This window comes from Falco punctatus, assembly GCF_963210335.1.
Source record: "Falco punctatus genome assembly, chromosome: 7".
In the NCBI taxonomy this organism is placed as follows: Eukaryota; Metazoa; Chordata; class Aves; order Falconiformes; family Falconidae; genus Falco; species Falco punctatus.
Genome location: NC_137587.1, coordinates 72257627 through 72280114, shown reverse-complemented (window position 1 = coordinate 72280114; position 22488 = coordinate 72257627). Strand labels below are relative to the sequence as shown.

The 22488-nt window shown below is 44.3% G+C and overlaps 1 protein-coding gene across 3 annotated transcripts in view; it reads left to right on the top strand.

Moving 5' to 3' along the window:
• Window positions 1-1916: 1916 nt before the first annotated feature.
• The window catches only part of ARIH1 (ariadne RBR E3 ubiquitin protein ligase 1), a 62144-nt gene continuing 41572 nt past the window's right edge, over window positions 1917-22488 (top strand). For 2 of the 3 annotated variants that reach the window (XM_080395154.1, XM_080395153.1), the window contains exon 1: window positions 1917-2411. In XM_080395154.1, coding sequence (XP_080251280.1) covers window positions 2043-2411 — 369 coding nt within the window. In that variant the 5' untranslated portion in view covers window positions 1917-2042. The remainder of the gene's footprint in view (window positions 2412-22488) is intronic. The other variant, XM_080395155.1, reaches the window with a different exon arrangement.

Genomic DNA, 22488 nt, shown 5'->3' with positions numbered 1-22488 from the left:
TTTATGTAGGGCAGGATGAGTAATGCCCGGGTCTTTGCTATTCCAAATAAGTAGGGTAATTAGGGAACTGGCTTTATTTACTAGGTAGCTTGGCACGAGGCAACTTGCGTGCCTGGTCCACACCCCTCTGCGCTGCTCCTGACCCAGGCAGAGCAGAGCCTGGGGACCACAGGCTTTCCCGGGCTGAGTGGTGGGGACAGTTCGACCCAAGAACAGTTTGGGGAGGCCAGTGCACAGTCACAACTGTAGTGAGCTGGCTGGAAGTGGCTGTTGTGCTATGAAACACCCTGAGCTGATTTTTGGAGCTGCTTGTGTGCCTGAAGATGCAGACTGGTACCCAGTGAAGTTTCTAGTCATCTACCGAGGACATTAGACAATCTGCCTGGATCCCCATGTGCACCTGTCTGTGTCACCCTGAGCTTAAACCCCTGTAGATTTGGCCATCATTACTCTTGCTGTGCCCCAGAAGAAAATAAACATCCTTTTGGAGGTGGCTTCTAATTTTCTGCCTGTTTCTCAAGGTATTTGTATTGAAACAGGAGCAGGAAGCAGGATCCTGCTGTGCCAGGTGCTGCACAAACACAGAACACCACAATGACTCCTGCCGCAAAGAGCTGACTAAACTTGTCACACCCACACGGCATACTGCTAGGCTGAGTGTCCCCTGCCCTCCAAGCATGTGGCCATATTCATCTGGACAGAGTAGATGGCACCACTTCACCGCGGGGAAGAAATGATTCCCCAGGGCATGAGGAAGTGGAGGATTAGTGCCCCTGGAGGAGGTGGCCCCGGAACCCTCCTGGGGCACCCCCAGTGAATGGCAGCAGAGGGGTCGGTAGCAGCTGGCTGTTCTCTCAGCCAGGCTGCAGCCTTGTTTCCAAGTCAACCAGAGTCTCTCGCACTCCCCAAATGGCTGCAAACAATAAGCCTGGGTCGCCTTCCCTGTACCAGGCTGAGCACGGCTGATGCTGGAAGCAGAGCTGCTCTGGTTGTGCCGCTGCAATAGCAGGGAAGGCTGAGGCAAAGAGTGCTCAACCCCTGCAGCACCCTGATGTCCGCCCTGCCCTTTGCTGGTGGCCCGGTGTCCAAGCAAGATGCCCCAGCACTGTCCCTATGTCCCTGAGCTGTCCAGGGCGCTCGCTGATGCCAGGCTCAGCCCCAGTTGTCTGTAGGAGGGAAAAAGGTCTGTCCCTGGTTCAGTAATGAAGACCCTTGTGCAAAATGCCAAATCAATGGAGAAGAAAGGGACTGAAACCTGGCACCACTGTGAAAAACTGGGTATTATTATCACTGCTGAGCAGAAGGCCAGGCTGGAGTTCAGAGATGCACCCAGTGCAGTCAGGGTCCCTTCTAGGGATGGCAGGCACATGTTTATCCCATGGTTTCACATGAACTCCTGCCTGGAGGGTCTCAGTGCAATTCTATTCTCATTTTGAGGCAGAACAACCTATTTTCCCTCACATTTCCCTCAAAAGCTGCTCCCTGCAGGTATGACACCACTCTATGCAATGGTGGCACTGAGGGCCTACCCTCCGTGCTCGGCTGACAGGGCGCCTCAGGAGGGCTCCGCGCCCTCACCTCCACCACCGGCCCCCGCCACCTCGCGGCACCCAGACGCGGGTCGGTAGCGGGGGAAGCCGGTAAACCGCCGCCCCGCTCCCCGCGCCGCACTCAGCATGGCGCCGTACTCAAGATGGCCCCGCGCCGCACTCAAGATGGCGCCGACGGGGAGGGCGGGGCGAGGCGAGGTGCGCGCAGGGGGTGTGTGGCGCGCACTCAAGATGGCCGCCGGCGTGCCGAAGGGGAGATGGCGGTGCTGCGCAGGCGCGGCGCGAGTGCGTCACGCGGCGCGGCGTGACGTGCCGTGCGTTGCGCGGCGCGCGGTGACGGAGCGGGTCGGCCGCGTCCCTTTGTTGGCGGCGGCTGAGGCGCGGCGGGGCCGGGGCCAGCGCCGGAGGCAGGGGGGCGGCGGCGGGCACCACCAGGCCGGCGGGGTGGGGGGGGGCGCGCGGGAGCCGCCGCCGTTTCTTCAGCGCCTCACCATGGACTCGGACGAGGGTTACAACTACGAGTTCGACGAGGACGAGGAGTGCAGTGAGGACAGCGGCGCGGAGGAGGACGAGGAGGATGATGATGAGGACGAGCCCGACGATAACCTGGACCTGGGCGAGGTGGAGCTGGTGGAGCCCGGGCTGCGCGTCGGCGGAGAGCGCGACGGGTTGTTAGGCAGTGAGACGGGAGGGCTGGGCCCTGGCGGCGGCGGCGGCGGCGGCGGCCTGGGCGGCGGGCCGGGCCCCGGAGGCGGCGGCGGCCCTGAGCAGGAGGAGGATTATCGCTACGAGGTGCTGACCGCCGAGCAGATCCTGCAGCACATGGTGGAGTGCATCCGCGAGGTCAACGAGGTCATCCAGGTGCGACCCCCGGGAGAGGGGCCGGGAGCGGGGCCGGGGGGGAGACTACCGGGAGCGGGGGGAGGCGGGCCGGGCCGCCCCGCCCCGCCAACGGGCCTCGCCGGAGGCGCGCCGGGCCCGGCCCCCTCGCGGCCCTCATCCCTCGCAGTCTGCGCGGGAGCTCCTCGGCCCCCCTCCCCTGGAGAGGGGAGCTCCTCGGTACCCCCTGGGGGAGGGCTCCTCGGCACCCTCTTCCCCCGGGGGGGCCCGCCGGGGCAGGCCAGGAGCTTGCTTCCTGCCGTGGAAGCGTCGGGAAGGAGGCCCTTGGCTTTAAAAGGGCTCCTCTTTCTTTGTGTGGCTTCCAGCCGGTGGGCTGTGATCTGTGTTTTTGCCTTTCTCTGTCTTCATGCTGGTTGGGGGGCGGTTTAGCCCCAACGGTTCCTCCGATAAGCCGGTGGGTCGATGGCAAGCTCTGGAATTTGAGGAGAGGCAGCCAGGCACAGCTCTGGTTTTGTTGCCCTCTCTCTTCCCTTCCCCCCTTGCCACATACAAACGCGCTCCAGCTCATGGGGTTGAACTTTGCGTTTATTTCCAGCATAGACCCGGAGTGATACGAGTAACCACTTCAAAATGATAACTTTTTTACCCCCAGTTTCTAAGCATGCTGCCTTAAAATTGAAACGGAGTTAAAAAATAACACTTACTGTCTCCCGGTGAAAATGTCTAAGTCGTATCTGTTGGCTCTTCAGCTTTTGGAAAAAAATTAAAACCACTGAAGCTATCTGGCATCCCTTTCCAAATGTTTATGGCAAGGTTTTGCTCCAGCTCACCATAAAGTTTCTGATGCCGTTCACTTTTTCAGCAGGTGACCAGAGTGCGTGGGTTTTCTTTTGTTCCCGTTTACTTGGTTATTCAGGGTTAGAGCTAGTTAAATAGAAAAGGCTTCTCCTTTTCCAGTACGCAAACAGGAATAGTGTGAGAAAGTGAAATCTGTGGATATTAAATATTGAAGGATACAGTGCCTAGAAAGAAGCTGTTTTGCTAGTTGTGTGTATTTCCAGTGTTGGTAAATAAGAGATGCTTCAGTGAATGCTTTTGCCCAGCTATTCTGTGCTCTACAGTGGCTATAATAGCAGCTTAAAAATGTTGCTTTATGTGCTGTAAATCCACCGTAGTTTGTATGGGGCTGGATGCAAACAACTGTAAAAGTATTTGCATGCTAAACTAGTAAATGGCATTTGTTAAGTCAAAGTTTGTAACTTTGATAATAGTACTGTACATGTAAAGCTGAAAAAAAGGAGGCAGTTAAGATCTCATGGTTAAGTATGGGTGTTTCTCTGCTACCAGTTATTGATCCTAATATAGGGAGGGGAACAAATGGCAGGTAGATACGTGAACAATTGGTAACTTAGAAGTTTTTATTCTGAGACTAAGACTGCAAAAATCATGACCCATACTGATTGTATTGAACAGATTCTACCATTTGCATAAGCAAAGTGGTGGAAGAGTTTCTGCCAGCAAGAAGTAGTGAGTGTTCCTGTTGCATGCATTTTCCAGACCTGACTGGCATGGTGAGCTCACCTAGATGTTCTTTGTCAACCAGTTTCTTAGACGAGGTCCTAGTTTCTGGTCTGCAGGGTCGTGTCATTCCCCCCTGCCCCCTCCATACTTCCCTTGAGCTATACGACTTGTGTGCTTGACCTCTGAGCTGCAGAACTAGTGGAGAGAAGTGAGTATAGGTCAAGAGACCTTCTCCTGTCCCTGTACTCAGGGTGGCAGTGGGAAGCCTGACCCTACGATGGACTTGGCTGTGCTGGGCTCTGCAGAAGCCTTGCAAGTCCCCTACACAGAACCACTGTGGCTGCTGCTTATGCTTTAGTTATTTGAGTTAGGTTTGCAGTAGTTATTCCTGGTTTAACAGAGCAGAGAAAACCAGTTTGTTTAGAATGTCCTGGGTAAAATCGGGACCTAAAATCAGCTTAAGCCCTGGAATGTATCAGAAGAGGATAGAAAATCATTCAGTTGCTCTGAATGGCTTTTAAATGCCAGCTTACTGCCATTGGATTTCTAGTCTGTTCAGAGGCAAGTGAACTGAATTCAGTTGATGCTTCAGTATTTGCCTATCCTAGCTTCTGTTGCTGGTGGTGAAAGCTTCCAGGGCTCTGTTTTGTTTATTTCCTTGCTTTTGGCACCCAAGCAGGATTGCTGTTGCTGCTTCTCTGGTTCAGTCAACCTTTTCTGGAGTCACATTGGCTCAGGATCCTGCTGCAGATCCTTGGTTGCAGTGTTGTGATTCACTTGTTCCAGTAGAGTACTGGATGGCTTTGGTCGCTGTATCTACATCAGGGTCTCTGTATCAACTGATGATGGTTGCAGTTACATTTTGTAGTGCTTGAGAGCTTACTTGTTCAAGTGAGTTGCCCCATACCTGAAAAATTCAGCTGTAGGTCTTTGTGCCCTCTAAGAAGTTAAGGTACTGATTTCTTCTGATCAGGAGTAAGGTATAAATGGGGCTTGGTTTTTCAGTTGATCATCTTTGCAGCTGCAGCGAAAGGAAAATGCATCAGGTAGCTGTGAAGGATCTGCAAGGGGGTATCTGAGCCGTGGCAAGTATAACTCTGTATTAAATGGCCATTGTCCCTATTAAAACACTGCATTTTAATAGTTTATTACCTGATAGTACTACTAGTAGAACGGACTAAATTAAATTTATTCTCCTGTCCATTTAGCCACTTCCAAATAGAAGCTGTAGAATAAAACCATGAACTTCTCAGGACAGGGATTTGATCTGATGAAGACTTTGCAGAAGTAGTGGCTAACTTGTGGTAAACCTGCTGGGTAAGGAGCTTGTAATTCACACTGTAGTGTGTAATGGGCTCCTGAAGACCGCTGCTCAGTGCAAGTTGTTGCCTTTTTTGTCGCCTGGCCTTCTAAGACCACTGAACTTGCAGTGAACTAGGTGGATTTCAGAATGACTTGAATATGCGGAATATTTTGTTCTTTCTTGTCTGAGCATATGTGGGATTTCAGGTGTTTAATGATGATTTTTGCACAGTATCTGCATTTATGCTTATCTCATTTGAATCTGTCTCGCACAACAAGAATTCCCTTTCCTCTCTGAACGCAAAAAGTTGGGGTGTGCATAAACCCCTTAACCTCATGCTGTCAATTGGCTGAGACTTTAAAATCTCACCTCAAATCAGAGTATCACTTCCATTATCTACCACGATGATTATGTGGAGTAGGGAGTAATTTGACAAGTTATTTTGAATTTTAGTTGTCAAAGTAAACAGGTGGTTTTCCAGCCACTGGCAGAATAAGTTAGTGAACAACTGTAAAAACCTAGATGGAGAGGCTGTGTTGAACAAAAGGCTTTCACCTCTCAAAGGCCTTTTCACACAGTTGAATGTCTTCCCCATATTCTTCCTCTGAACTTTTGTCCACATAATTTCTGCCACTGTTAATGTCTTTTTTTTATATCGGATTGCTATTTCTATCTTTGCTTTAGATTTTCTGAAAATAAACTTGAAAAATGTTTAGAATAGCATGTTTATTTCTGCTCTGAATAGAGCACATGATGATCTGTCTCTCAGTAGTCTTGCTTGGGCCACTGTTCTTGCCTTGTGTAATCTTGTGTGATTTCAGTATTTCTGAGTTGTATTTGTTTCCCATTTGGTCACCTTTTTCTGGAGCATTCCAGTGACAGCATTGTGATGTCACTGACAATATTCATTCTTTCTGGACTTTGTAATGAGGTGTTGAAAATATTGGGATGAAGCTCTGAGGTTGCTGATGTTTAAAACAAAGTGCAGAAAAGGGAGCTGAGCCTCTTCCCCCCCCCCCCCCCCCCCCCATCCCATCCCATGGCAGGGTGCAGGCTCTTGGAAGTGGCTGGGTGTTGTGCCATGTGAACATGGTGAGCTTCAAACCTCAGCTTTCTCTGGAAGGCGGCGGCAGCACTGGATTCAGCAAAAGTTAATTAGCTCAAAAATGCTTTTTACTGTAGGCTTTCATGTAAGGTTCTTCAGAGCAGAACAGGTGATGTGTAACATCAGAGTGTTTGTAACAAATACTGGTTTCTTATTTACATGATGAAGCTGGATGAGTTCTTTGGAAGTAAGGTCAGGTCCTTACTGGGTAAAAGCTTTGCCATTAAAATAAGCCCAAACCCCAGGCCATTCTGAAGTTACAAAGCCATGTTTGTTAGATTTGTTGAGGAACAGCTTTTTTTGGATGCTGGCAGAGTTGAGGCAGTGCAGATACCCCCAGAATGCTGCAGCCCTGTTGTTAAATAGAGCTCTGTTATGGCAAGCGCAAACCCATTGTTACTTGGCAAAAGGGGTCTTATTAAACAGTGGCTTTACTTGCTGGGACAAAACATACTGATTTCCAGCCATAACTTAGGGAATTATCCTGATGCTGGTGTAATTCAGTGTTATGGGCAGTATGTTCCAAATGTATTGTCCAAAATAGGAATGACTTGCCAGTGAGCAACAGGAACTGGTGCTGTCATACAGGGTCGTGCTTAAACCTGTATTTAATGTTATAGATGACATCTTGAAAACTTGGAGTACTTCAAGCTGCTTGACAAGCATTAGGTAGGAGTCTGTGGGTGGAAGCACTTCAGGCTGATGCTTCTTGCATTTGGGTCTGCTTGCTCTTCTAGTGCAAGGTGAATTTGCAAGCTTCTGACTTATTGTGTGGTTAGTTATTTGTTAATAAAATTCTTGTTGGGGCCGTAAATGTTATGATGCTGGAAAGAAATGCTTTGTGAAACTCGTGTTTCTTCATGTGACATTTATAAGGTGTTTCATTATAGTAGGAATGCATTTAATATTTGCAAGGAATGGAGTAAACTTCATTGTGACAAAGCATTCCTGAAATCTGGTGTAAGTGCTGCAAAGCTTTTGGAAATGACATGGTATCTGTTCCCTGGTTGCTGAGATATGTAATTCCAAATAGAATAGATTTTTTTTTTAGGATTATTTTAAATTTCAGCATTACCAGGTGGAAAAGGCTTATCTGTTAAGTTTCCAGAGTAATTTAAACTTTGTACTTAAATGACCCATTTGCTTAGTGCTTTAGATTTCTGTTTGTTAGGCCAAATGCAAATCTCATGGCTGGCCATGAGTGAAAACATTTGACGCTGGTTTCTTTTGTCTCAATGTAATTTTTCAAAAATCACAACAAGGCAGCCTTCTCTCAGGGGCCAGGTGGATGCAGGTGGGGACTGGCCTGTATTGGGGATGTTTTCAAAGTGTAACTGAGAACACTCGTTTGGTTTTTAGCTACTTTTAAACACTTATTTCTAAAGGCAAGAAACAAATAGGGAACAGCTTAACTGTATTTACTGTGGGTTTAATTTTGGTAGGTCAGTCCATACTTGCCATGCAAAGTAGAGTTGTTATTTATGCTATAAATTGGAAACTGTTGTGCTATGGAGAAGTCATAATTGAAACTGCAGCATTTACAGTCCTTTATGTGAAACAATGGCTATTTGAGTGTTAAAGCATTATTAAAAATGAAACTATAGCTTATGCTTTTATATTTAGCTCTGAGTCCTTAGTTTTAGCCTTGCGTGAGTTAAAGTTCATAGTGGGAAATAACACCCAAACCTTGGATGCTCTTTATGTTCCTGTGGTGTTATATGGAAGTGTAGGGCAGTCCTGTGTCTATTCAAAAAATATTTCACATTTTTTGCTTAGTGCAGTTTGCCAAGCAATGTTAAATTTAGGAGCATGGCGCACAGAACTTCAGTTTGACAGTCTCTGCTTTCTGTGATTAAACGGAGACCTGGAAGACTTCAACATCTGTTTGAAGTGATGCTGTTAACTCATAAATTAAAAGTAGTTCCCTGTGCCACTTGAGGAGGTGCTGTACCTGTTGAATTGTGCTCAATTTTCTATTTTGCAGATAATCTCTCTTCCCTTTACTCCATGAACGAGATAAACAAGAATGTGATTCTGCTGTTTGGTGTCAGATGTAATAGAGCAGTTCAAGGAAGTGCTCGCTGATCTCCAGGCTGTGCTTGTGTTACAGTAGTGAGTCAGGGCTTTCATACAGAAATAATTTATAAGAGCCTTTTCTTTCTGTAGAATGTAGCTGCTCATTGCTTTGCTTAGAAAAGTCCATTTTTATTGGCTGGTAACTGGGAAGAGAATCCAGAATTTTTCACAAGAGCTGTGACTTTCCAGGGGACGTAACTGTGAACTCTCCATGTAGTTTGACCTGTAACTTACCTGTTCAGTGTCATGATTCCAGTCTTCTATTACTTTTGTAGTTAGAAGGATCTAAAAATATTGCAAGTGGTATTTTCTCTTGTGACTGGCTGTGCTGTGTTACTGGCAGCCATAAAGAATGTTTGGAGTCTTTTTTTGTGTATACAAGCATATAATGCTGCTGAATTTAATGAAGTCATTCAGTAGCTTCAGGAATTGCAAGAAAATTGCAGCCTTGTTTATTGTAAAACACACGTGGAAGGTTTGTAGCTACTCAGTAATGTCAAATGGTGCATTTGAGTGCAGCCCAGAATACAGATGCCTGCATGTTTGAGAGAGGGCTGACAAGCTTGTGTAAGGATACTGGTGCAGGAGGCTCCAGCATGATGAGGAAGTGACCAACTCTCTCTGTGAGCTGGAGAATTTTTTTTTTTTAATTTGATAATGGAAATTATGATAGTATTTAAATATCTTCACCATTCCAGATGTTTGCTGTTGGGAATGTTGAAAACCTTGAGTTTGTCTGGCCTGTATTTGATTCCCTAGCTTGTTCTCGGCTTTTAATCTTGAGCTGTGATGGAAATACTGTTGGAATGAATGCTTTGAAAACTTTGCTACCCGAGGCTTCCTCAGTAGCTGAGTTTCACATGTAACTTAGTTTGGTAGTGTTTGTACTTCATGAGTTGGTGCCTTTTTAGAACTCAAAATGTCTGTATAACTACAGGCAGTCTTTCAAAAGAGGTCCCTTGTTTACATGGTGTAGCAATGCTGAGTAATTATTTTTGGTATTCAGAGTAGTTCGCTGTGGTTAGTTGTATTTGAGTGTTACATTCATACAGTGGTTCAAACACTATCTGCATCTAGTCTCACCTGGTTTTAGGTACTGAAAACTTCTGTCAAATGTCAGGAATCTTTTCAGATCCAAGGTCTTACGTAGCTAACTTTCAATGGTGTCTAAGTCCGTTGCAACAAGGAAGAGGCTAATAAGCCATTTAAATACTTACAGTGGGAAGATGTCTTTTTTTTTTTTTAACTTAGCCGTCTGCTTCTGGACATGTTGGCTTGCCTTGTACAGGTGGCTTGGTAACTGTGAATTTTGGCATTGCCAATGGTCTTGCTAGCTGTGTTGGGCAATGCTTGAGAGGTGGTGGGGCACCTGCCTGGTAGGCATTGCGACTGCCTGGTAAAGAAGGCAAGAAGTCTGAAAGAATTGGCTTTGAAGGGACACATGTACCCCTTTGGTGTCCTCCTTTGGAGAAGCGTGGAGCCCAGACAGCTTAAGTGCCAAGCAGTACTTCTCCGTGACCATGTTATGGTGTATGCCTGTTCTTATTGCCAGGCTCTGGCATGTCTGTGTGACGGCAAAAGGTTGTAGTCCTCTGTGGATATGCTGGGGAGAGGAACAAAATACTGCTGCTAGGGACAGCGGAATAATTTCGAGCCCTATGAGCAGGTGGTTCTTGGTCATAATCTAGGAGTAACTGGGTGGTAGCTGATGTACTGCCTAAAACTTGGCTTCTTGGTCTTCTCTTGAGCTACTGAGGGTTTCTAGCTGATGCCTGTTTATTCATGCTGGCATGTTAAGTTCCTTCCTCACAACCATTTCTAAAGCATTCTTGTTTTTGCATCTTCCTGAGAACTTTTACATCCCAGAGCACCTCTCATTTCCAGGGATGAGCAGTGCAAGGATCTGGTCTTGGCCGTCTGCTTCAAAATTAGGTTTTGTGGGAAAGTACTTGTGGCTGAAATGTAAAGGTGTGAAAGAGGAAAGGTTTTTCCTACAACCTACAAGGTTCTTTGTATGACTTCCTAGTCTGAGGCACCCTTCATGTTCTGTAACACTATGAACATGCCTTTTTGTGTGTGGAGGGTGCATGTTAATTAATATAAGCTCACACTTTGATTGCTTTGTGATTTGGGGGATTTGGGAGCTGGAGGGAAATAATCCCCAGTGTTGGAAATGAAAAGCTTGAATATTTGCTTTTTGCCTTTACAATCTTCCAGAAAAATTATCTTTGCTTCATGGGGTAATGTTTTGTGTGTTATTTCACCAGATAAGGCATAGAGACTCTAAACTCTGTTTTCCAGCAGATAGGTGGGATTGAGTAGGAGTTCCCGCTCAGAAGCGTTCTGCTTGGGCACAGTTAAAGTCCTGTAGAACCAGAAGAATTGGTATAATTGCACCTGAAAACAGTCAACTGGCAAAACCCCTTGACTACTCTAGGTGTTAGTAGAAGGACTGTATATTTTTTAAACTTAATATCTGACTATTCCTATTAAGGAGGAAGCATGAAGAGACCTTCTTCCAAGATAAATGAAAATTTTAAGTGGTTCTGAAGGCTTCTGTTTCCTGCCTGGTATTAGTAAGCTAGGCCAACCTTTGAGGGAGTGCACTGAGTAAGCTATGTGAGGATGCTACCCTGGCAAAGGATGTTTGACCTGTTTACTTTCCCGGCTACTTCCTCTGTGGCTCTGGAAAGTTTTGCTATTTGAACAACCTCATTATATAAAAATTGTGTTGGGACATAGGTGATTTTTGCTGTTCCTGTGCCAGTTTGATGTGTGTGTAAGCTGGTGAAATAGTTAGCTGCATAGTGAAGAGTTCACTCTGGGTAACTGCCTTTTAGGTTTTTCTTTTGTCTTCTGAGCTAAGGCAGTATGGGCTGTTGGTGATTCCCATTGCTGCTTGTCTTGAAACACCAGCAAACTCAAGCTGTTCTGGTGCTTTGAGTTTCTTTGGGTATCTGATGCTCATCCCAAGCTGTGCTTTTTGAGACGCAGGGGTGTATACATGTGTGCACCTGCAGCCTGAAATAGTGGTATGGTGACATGCATGTTGCTCTTAGCTTAGGCAGTACCCATTCCCTTACTGCATGGGTACAGCTGTTTTGGAGGGTCAAATACTGAACAGGATCATTGAACTTTCTGATTACACGTGCCTACTCTCTCCTATTATCGGTCAGCCCACTGTTTGACCCTGCAAGCAGTTGCTTTGCTCCACTTACCAGAAGTGATGGTAGTTGAATTACTCAACTCTGTGCTGTCAGCAAAATCTACACCTGAAGACAACCTGTGCCCTGTTTTGGGTGCATGTATAATTATAAATGCATATTTAACTTCTGAGAGCATTCCAGATTGTTTTTCAAAACTTTGATTCTCCTCTGCAGCTGATAACTTTTGGATTGGTGTGTTCTTGTGTAGCAGAATACAAACGCAACCAGCATTCTTTTGTCTGGCGGAGAGGAATTAGGGGAAAACATGAGAATTCCCAGGAGTAAACAGTCTCCCCTGCAATGAACTTTCCTGAAGGAGAATAACTTAATAAGAAGTGGACTCCTGATAATCTACATTGCAGTCAAACTCTGGGATCTGAGAAATAGGGAGATGGAAGGAGATGGTGTCTGGAAAGAAGAGGAGGTAAGGACCCCTTCTGGGAAGAAGGGAGAGTGTGGGAGAGTCATGTCTTTAGGGGATAACCAGATGAGAAACCTCTCAAGGCCTGATGAGGTTAGACACCAGAGCAGGTGTTCAGAGTGACAGAGCTTTGCTGATAAATATATATTAAAATTAGACTGAACAGCAACTTGTTACTAAAAGGATGGGAATAAAAACACTCCAACACATGGTTAGCAGCTTCATTTGTCTTCTTGGAGCTCTGACGGGCTCTAGTAAGTCCTTGCCTTGAAGTGAAGAATGCGGGTTCTCATTCTGTGTTCCTCTTCACCTGAATAAGTGATCCCAATAGATGCTGTTAATATGAAGTTTAGTTTTGTGTGAAGTGGAAGATCTTTGGGGTAAAATCCCGCATAGTATGCATACAGGAAAATAAAGTAACAATTTCTAAGTATTATGAAGATATGATGAACAAATATGTCCGACACATTGGTTTTGATAGTTAGCCTTTCAGTTGTCACAATTACTACTGTCTGAGCAAACTGAAGTGGTGGTCTTTGATTTATACATATTTTGTATATACACTCGCATGTTCTGTAATAACCGTTGTCTTTATTTTACTTGGTAAAATGTGTTTGAAACTTCTTTATTAGTATTGTTAAAAGTGCTGAAATTAATACTTGCAAATGTACTCTGCTATATGTTTTTGTTGGATGATGGCAGTTGATAGTAAATGCAAGTGTAGTTCTGTGTGACAGCAAAGATGAGGTGTAACATGACACAGGTCTTGGACTATTGTGATTTAGAAATGTAAGATACTTGGGATTCTGTAACAAGGTATAGAAATGTGTTCAGAGATTGTGCAGAAACTGGTATTATCCTTGAGAAACTGGTAAAATGCTTGCTTCTTGGATGGCTTTCTTAATTTCTGAATCTGTCATCTACTTTGGGTCATTACTGTTTGTGAACTACCTTCCTATGGGATGCTTATTGTTTAGCTGGGGTTATAGCTTCTAGGAGGGGAACAGAGAGTGAAGGCTTGGAGTTGTCTGTAAGGATGCCTGGGATGGCTGATACTGAGACTATCTGGAGGGAGGGGGCTTGGAGACTTTGCGATCATTTGGATGGATGGAGGCATTCTCGTGTACCATGGCATAATTCCCCTGACTGGTGTCCTGCTATTGCTTGCCAGGCTATCTGCAGGCAGACAGTGCTGTGATTTGGAAGGGGCTGGGTGCTGGTCCAGTGTACTTAATTATCCACCAGTCATTAGTGTAATTATTTGTATTGCTAGCCTTCACATTGGTGTTAAAGCAGGACTGACTGGGTGGGTTTTTTTCTCTTGCAGAAGCCAAGTGTCTGATGATGGGTAGTAATACTTTAACAGGAAAGGAACAAGTGATATTCTTGTCAGCTAGTGGCACCATCCATCAAATACAAAATTGCACCTGCAGGTTTGCTTCCTACTTTGGAGGGCCTGCATGTTCTTGCTGGTTTAAATAAACTGCTTTAGAAATACCTCTGATTAAATGAGTGCAGGTTTGTGTAGAGGCAAGTCTTCAAAGCCTTTAAATGAGAAAATGGTGAAAAAGTTGCAGGTTTTCTATTCTCCCGCACTGCTGTATGACTTGTGTTTTGCTATTTCTGTACTGAATCCCAACAGAGTATTTTCTCGTTAACTCAAGAGAGCTCAGGTGGTTGGTTAAAAGTACCTGCAGCAATTAGAGACTGCAGTTACAATTTTAGGTATATCTTGTTAAAGGATGGGAATGAGAACAAACAAGAGAATTGCTAAACTCTTTATGCCTCCAGAATTTCCTTTCTTCAAAGCTGGCTTCTGCAGAGCCCTCAGGAAAAAAAATTGGGGTGTAAACAGTCAAAATTACTTCTTGTAGCGGAAATACCAGCTTATAAAATAGTGTTGCCAGGGCTCTGTTTTGTTGGCTATAAAACTAAGACGGGCTAAATGAGCAGAGTGTGGTAAATGAACTGCAAAGTCATAGTTAAAAAATGGTCTGAGCTAGAAGAGGCTTGTTGGGAAAAGGATGCTGGCAGATTTTCTTAGTGCAGATACAGATTCTGCCAGCAGAAAAAAGTGCTTTTGCAGGTATAGCTGCTTTTGTGCAGGGAAGTGATATAAGCTATAACCACACCTGCTTTGGAGCTTTTGCCAAGGTAAAGATGTTGCCAAAGATTACATCCGCAAGACACTGCTGCATTGGCAACTATTTCCTGGGCCTACGTAGTTTGAGTGTTAAGATGGCTGATTTTTTTTTTTTTTTCCCTGCTTGAGAGTTGTAGACTGAGATATAGGCATCGCTGGGGTAGATTTACTGCCCATTTGTCAAGGTGGCACTGTGTGTACAGAACATACTTTACCAGTAAATACTTCAAAGGGTTAAGCTCTTCCTGTTTTGTATTGCATTGCAATTTGGCAAGACATCCGTATTTCTGCTGAATGATGCAGAGATGATACAGGGCAGGATCTGCTGTTGGAAAATGAGAAGGTGGCGGTAAGAACTGGGATCCAGATACGAAGCTAGATTGCTAAATGGGGATACTTGTTAAATCTATGCTGAATGGTGAGTGACTACTGAGGTACAGTGTGGTGCACCCAACTGCTTCTTTTAGCCAGGCATATGTGACAGTAAACGAGTTTAGGGTCTTTGTGCAGTGATGGGGGGGGATGAAGACAGCCCAAGGGAGGTGTTTTTTTATTTCCTAAAGTACTGTAGAGAGTGTGTTGATGCTTCAGTGAGTGGGTAAAATTTCCTCTGTTCCAAGTGAAGCGTGCTGGAGAGGGAGGGAATGGTTTGTAAAAGTGGATGCTGCTTTGAGGAAGGGACAGAATCAGAAGCAGCAAGGGACAGAGAGCTGAAGAGAAACACCTAGTGCTTGGGTGCTCACCAAAATGGGGCCTGGAGGAGAAAGGTGAAATGGAAGAATGTTAAGGGCTGTTCTTTTTCAACATAAAAATTCTCTAATGCTCTCGTAAAGTGCTGCTGGCTAAAAATTCTTCAGCTAAGCCTGTCTCATCAGTCACATTGTCTCTGAAGGGGTTAACAGTTGCATGCTATGAGTGACCAAGTATCAAAATACATTTGAGTTAACTTGGACATTGCCATGAGAGTTTTTAATTGGAATGGCTTTTGTTTTGTCGTCATACTCATCTTTAACAATGATTTTTTTGTGGATGCTACCTCACTGTATTCATGGAAGAAGTTACCGTGCCTTACCATTTTATTCTTCCTGCCTGTATATTTGTTGGAAAATGTTAATTGCAATGTTTAGAAGTAGAAGTCAGAATTCAGGACACAGGCTGCACAGGCATGTTACTTTAAGATTATTTTTTTTTTTTTTGCGTAGTGAGTATTTCTTCCCAAGTACCTGCATGTCAGAGCTCTGACTTCTGCTGCATGAGGTAGCCTGTCCTTTTGCTCTCATTCTTGTCAGACGAGGAAAACGCTGTGTAATCAAGCACCGCAGTAACTGCTGGGTGAGAAGAACCATGTGTTTGTGCTGGCAGTGCACTTTGGGGTAAAGTGCTGTTCACAGTCGGGGCTTATCCTGGAAACTGATTTTGAGGAGTTGACTCAACGGCAGTTGTCTTGAGGTGATGTACAATTTGGCTGGATTGTATCTTTCTTCTGTGATAAACAGCTCATCTGTCTTTGTGTTTGGGCATACTGTAATAGAATAGATGTTCTCCACCAGTGCCCAGTACAAAAGCAGGTGGGAGACAGATCACTGAACAACTTGAGACTTTAACAGCACTTGGGAGCCATGTTTATGCTGAACATCCTTGGGGTCTGATCCTCTGCTTGCACACTGTCTAAAGAGAGCACACCCTTTCTTTAGTCATCATCTGGAGGGACCTTTGAGACCAGGAAAAGGACAGTTTGAGACCTTTGCAGATAACTTATAAAACTTCACACAGAAAATCAATGAGGAGTTTTCTTGGCACATGTTTGAGCCTACAGACTGGCCTGTGATGGAAATTTTCTACAGAAAAAAGAACAGACATTATTGGGAATTTACCCTTCCTAGTATTGCAGTGATGTTCAGTGTCAGGAAAATGTTCTCATTATCTCAGAGTTTGCCAGGTTTCTTCTACACACTTACATGGCATACTAGTATTTACAAATAAAGTCATTATTTCTTCAAGTCATCTTAGGAACAGTTTTTTTGATATCATGAAAAACTTATAGGATACTCTTCTAGGAAGGACTTTGCAGGTGTGGGGCTTTTTAAAGTGGAATAGACATTTTTTTGGTCAGATACTGTTGTGTTACAGCAGATCTTCATGAATGAAGCATGATAACAGGTCCAGTAACAGAGCAATGGTTTGGCCTTTTTGAAAAGGACACGCAGTATGCTGTTGTATATTGTGCTCTAAGATACTGTCTGTAAAAGTGCCATCAAAAAAAGTAAATTCTCAAAGCCTATTTGTGTGGCTGCAGGATTTGTGCGGTACAGGTTCCTAACAAAGGTGAAGTACAACTTCAGATACCTACGCTGATCTGCTAATAGCGTCTTCTGAACACTGCCTGTCCGGTGCCTTTTGACCATGTGATGCTTTTGAATGTGCTTAAAGCAGCAAAAGTGAAGTTCTGTTATCCTGAGGGCAGAAGTCCTAGGTATTGCTGATCAGTAAGTCGTTCACTGGCCAGGGTTGAGATGGCCTGTTGTTTATGTTGTGTGAACTGTTGGAAACTGGAGATAGCAGAGGCAGCAGTTTTGCTACCTGATGTGGAGGAACAGTGCCAGTTTCCTACCGATACATCAGGTCTGTGAAATGGGTATAGCCCTATGAGTGACTCTGGCTCTGGACTAGAATCTGGTAATGGACGCTGCTGACTATGGTGAAAGAGTGAAATTAATGCACCGATACATCTTGAAGTGAGTAAAAAGAAGGGAAGGCTTTTTTTGGAGGCATTTTAGGACTTCTACAAAATTATTTAAAGGGAAAAGCAATTTTACAGTTCCTCTTGCAGCTTGGTTCCTTTACTGTCTGTTTCTGCCTGCGAATGGGACAGTTTCTGTAGCTCACATTGGCAGATCTGTACTGTCCTAGAAATAGATAGTTCATGCAGAAACAGAGTAATGGAAGACAGCATTCCCCCAAAACCCAAATGCAGTGCTTTGGGTTGTTTTCTTTTTATCAGCTTGATGGGTAGCTGACCTGACATATGCCACTTCTAGTCTTTCCAGTGTTGACTAGTAGAAGACCTTAAAAAAAAAAAAAAAGCATCTTTATGTCTTTCCAGGATCATGATGTTGCTACATTGAGGACACATCTCTAGAGATTGGTGATATTCCCACAGTTTACTGTTAAAATCTTACGTTTGGTAGCCCAGCTGAATATGGCCCTCAAACTGTAACGACGATAATAGACAGGGCTAGGTCCTGCTCTTGGCAGTTGGACTGCACTCTTGAGCAGCCATTTCCCCCAAGATTTGTCTTGCAAATGGAGAAAGCTTTTGGAAGAAAGATGTCTAACTGTTGTGGTTTTGTTCAAGATGAGAAACAGTGTTTCTGGATTATGTTTTTTGAGATGTAAGCTAAAGTTGCTGGTGGGATAATGGAGGAGAAAAGCGGGTTCTCTGGCTCTAACTTGCATCAAGTTATGCCCTGATCTGCTGTAAAGTCTTTGGGACAGGAAGATTTAGGGAGTCTGTTGATACAGGTAAGACCCAACTTTGTGCCTGACACATGGCTCTCAGCAGGCTACTTTCACAGATTTCTTGGAAGCAAGTCCCTGTTGTCTGATTTGTGTCAGCTCAGCTGTCTGGCCACACAGTGATCCTGCTCTGGGTTAAAATAAACTAGCAACCCTCTTTACCCAAGTCAGTTTGTCTGGTTTGCTTGTAGCTGTGCAAGCAGTCATGCTTCTATCACTGGGTGGTCAACGGCAGGCTCAGGAGCCTGCGGTTGCATGAGCTTGTGTTGCTGCTGAAATAAATACTTCCTGAGCTGCTGCTTAGTCTGGTGGTGATGGGATGCAGCTTCTTTGGAGCAGGCTCTGAAGAGTGTGCTTTACTGCCCTGCCTTGTTGCAGCCATATTTTGAAGTAAAATAATAATCCAAGTAGCTGTTACTTTATATCATAGGCAAAAATAGAGTTGGTGCATAGCTAAGCCATTCTGGGTTTCTGGAGTTTTGCTTGGTGTGTCTAAAATCTTGTTCAAAGGAAGAGATTTCTTACCTGGTTCTGACCAACCTGTGCTCTTGGGCTAATCCAAGATATTTTGGTATGTATTGCCCAGTCACTTAAACTCCTGCCTTCATTCAGCGTCATTTCTTTCTGTGGCAAAATGGACTTTTGCATTCCTCTTGAACGAACACTGTGTGTTTCCTTCAGGCCCAGCATTAGTGCATTTTCATATTGGTTTGTCACAAGAACTGAAACCATACCAGTGTGTCTTCTCATTTTCTAGAGACTGTTGGTCTGAGAGACCATGCAGGACTGAAAGTATCAAATAAGCATCCTCAAGGGCAGAAAGAAGCATTGTGATCTGGAGAAAACCAACAGATCTTGTTTGATGGAGCTGGATCTGTTTGTGGTAGATGTATAGAAACAGTACAGTAACTACCTGGTGGGTCAAAATGGTGTGGTGTGGTGAGAACTTTCATAAAGTTGGGGTCATGTATGATATAAGGGGAGAAACAGAGCCTGGGAATCTGGAAGAGCAGTGGTGTATAATGTTAAGAGGGAAGAGGATGGAAATAGCTTTGTGGACACTGCTTGTGCAAGTATTGTTACATGGATGAAGAGGGAAAGCGACTGACTTCACGTGTTATTTGTGGTTGGGTCAGGAGGTCTGTTACTGCTTTTTCTAAATAGCCATCTGTTTCATTGATTTCTCATCCTATCAGAAGCAGCACTGTGAGGCACTGGATGTTGACTACAGGTTTGGTGTGAGGGGGAAATTGGTGATTACCAGGGACCTGGACTCTACCTGGGTGAACTTGCAGGCTTTTTGCATTCAGGGTAGTGAGAACTCTTTCGGGGCTTTTCATACTGCCTTGTCCTCAGCCTAGCTGCAGTGCTGTGTGCTGTTTTCTTCCTCTGCAATAGAAGTTATTAAGGAACCACTGAAATAGTAAACTGGAAGAATTATATGGAAATGATGCCGTCACCTTCTCCTACTCTTTTTAAGGCAGATCTTTGCAAATTCATGAGTGGGAAGCAGTGGGTTGAATAAACCCATTCTGAAATGTACGCTGGCACCCATGTGCTCCCACTCTGGTTCTCTCAGAGTAAGTCAGCTATAGTCGCTCAGCAGCCACTGGTTTGTGTGGCTTAGGCTGATTTGCTGAGCTTTTGCTTGTATGCTGGGATTTCTTGTGGTGGGAGACACCAGGAGGAGGGAGGTACTTTGTGTGATTCTGCCTTTGGGGAAAGTAAAACAGTAGTACTCATTAACCTAAAATAATTGAAAGCAAATAATGGTTTGTGAAAGTGTTTGAAGACCTTTTGTTCCATAGTTCTTAAGGAGCGTACAGTGGCATAACTTGCTCGAATTCCAGGGCCTCTGTACCTGTGGGTCTTTGCTCTTTAAAGGGTTGACTTTGTACTCCAGAACTGCAGCAAAAGGAAGTAGAAGCCAAAACATTCTTTAGATTATATGTATAAAATTCGGGTTAACGTATCCTGTCATCAAACCATAGATGTCCTGCTGTGGAAACAACTGTAGCTGAAATATTGGAAAATACCTTCCCTGATTGTATCATGTATACAGTTGTAAATTTGTGTTCAGTTAGTGGTGGAGCTTCTGTAGTTGTCTGAGAGCCTGTGCTACCCAGCGTACTTGAGCAGCATGGCAAAGCTATCTGATCTTCTTTTGTTTAGAAGCATTACAGTGTGAATTCAGTTTTTGCATTTCCACATTTGCTAATTCATCCTGGAGTTGTTGCTTTAGTGTTGGGGTTTTCTCTGATTTTAAAAGCTTTGTTAGACAATAGATCTTTGTTGCAGCTCCTAATCATTAACCTGAAAACTTTCCAAAAAGTTTAGAGAAAACTTAAAGCAGCTGACTGCTTCATTTCTGTCTCTTGAACCAATTAACTGAAGTAATAGTGTTTTCTCTGCAGTTACTTTTATGTTCCTCAGAGCTAGAAACAATCAGTAAGGTGCAGATAGGTTACTACAAACAGAGATCATAATATCAAGCTGCCATTTGGTGCCATCACGTAATGGTAGTAATGGAGTAATTCTGTGAAACTTAATTTTCAAAATTAAGAGATGATGTGTGAAGGGAAGTTAGTGGGATGAAGAAAGATATAGGAAGCTACGGAGATGATCAACATGGAAGCTGAAGCCTATGTATGTGTTAATTGGAAGTCACAGTGAAGTGGTAAATGCCAGCCAAAGGACAGCAGTTGACAGCAGTGACTGGCAGCGTCACAGGGAAGTGGCCTGGCTTCATGCTGAGTTGCTTGGAAATGCCATTAACAGTCCTAACAGGTAAATTTTTGAGTGATTCAGAGATGAGTAATTTGAGTCACTTAGTGTGGCTTCAGTGGGGCTGTAGGATGCGAAGATGATATCCTCAGTGGGTGCACAGAGACTGAATAGTCCTGATTTTGTTGTTTTTTATAACAGGTGTGTGGAATATGAGAAGTATTTTATATCCACCTGTATGTGTGGGAATGGCTCATAAACCATGAGATGGCTGATGGCAGAAATGTACCATGGTATGATTCTCTCCCAGGCCTCAAGGGGATGGTAGAGGAGAGTATGGATTGGTGGTGGCAGACTGATCCATTTAGCTGCTGTCCTCATCTTCTCACAACAGCCCTCTTCTGCCTGTAATTGCGCCAGGGAATATTAGATTACATGAAAGTTTTCCAGCAGCTTCTCAAGAGTGCTCTGTTGGTGGTGTTTAAAAATCAGCAAGTTTGAAGATACCCGATTTAGGAGATCACATCCTGGAAGTACTCAACACTTAGATTTAGTCTTCTGCGTTCAGTTCCTGGGAATTTTATTAAGCCGCTAGGAATCAGGTTTTGTGCTGTAAGATTTCACATAACTGTCTCCTGAAAGGACAGATGTGACTGGATCTTCACAAATGAAGGTTGCTTAGTGCGTTTGCAAAACAATGCAAACCTTAAGATTACAGTCTTAGTGTAATGTGATTCAGCTAGAAGCTTATTTAAAACACTTTGTACTCCGTGTGTTTATGTCTGTTACCTGTATGGGGCTGGGAGGATCGTAAGTGGAGAGCAGTAGTGTTAAAATGGAGTAGACCTAGTTACTGCAGAATTTTGAGTTTGTGTCCACTTTGTTATTACCTGACAAAGGAAGCAGCTGTATGGTGCCTGGTCTGTTGTGTTGGTTACCCTTGTTCTGTGCTGCGGGGAAGGAGCTGTTGTCCTTCAGAAAGGAGTGTCGGTGTACAAAGCTGTTGGGTTTTGAAGTAATTGAAGAATTATGGGGGATTTCTGCTCCTGTTTGGTGGTGGCACGTAATGCATGAGTATTGCCCATTTGCCTTGGTCTTGAGGTTTAGGGCATGCCTGCCTGCACATCACCTCCATGACCTGGAGCCATCTGGAGAGCTGTGGGGAAAAACATGCAGCACATCTGACGGTGCTGGTCTCTAGACCATCAATGAGAGCTACAGCTGAGGCAAGCAAAAAGTATGTTTTAATTTATCAAAAAATCTTTTAAACTTCATGGCAATGTTACTCTTAATCAACCTGCTAACATATAATGTGACATGCTCATTATTTTATGAATGCTTCCTTCTGTGGCACGGTGTGCATGGTGACAAGCTTTGGAGGTTCGATCTTGCATATGCTCAGAGAGTAGCTGGAATTTCCACTTGGTGCTCTACTTTTGGCAAAGGCTGGGTTTTTGATCAAATATTTACAGTGGTGGTGTGACATGCTATCCCTAGATGCTACTTTACTGGAGCAAATGTTTGTGCAGCTTGGTTTCAGACAGGTGTTAGCTTCTGAGCTGTTCTTTTGATGGCCCTTTGCTCCTCCACCAGCATGTGTAATATGTCACCACCAAGCAAAACTCTTATTCTTTGCTGTCAACTGATGTGAAACCAGTCAGTTTCCTTCTGCTGGGAAATTTAAATAGGGTCTTGTGCCACTTAAATACCTGTGGAATATAGATGTGGGTGTTACTGAGGTTTAAACCTTGTACAGATGTCTGAGGCTTGGGCAAAGCCAATGTTTCTGGAGTGTCTACTTAAATTCATGAGTGCAAAAGCAATTGTGTAGAAAACCAAACTGGAAGTGGTGTCAAACTTGTATTGCTGTACCAAGTCTGAAAAATGCCTCTGCTACTGTTATAGATGCTGTAGCTGGGATGAAAACCATTGAAATGGAAAAGCTGCCATATTTAGACAATAAAACCAGCCATGAAATGGGAAGAAACAGAATGAAGAATTTATCAATACCACGTTTCAAGGAGGGTAGGAAAGGACTTTGCTGGAGAACTGAGCTTAAGTTGTTCTTAGATGGTTTTAATCT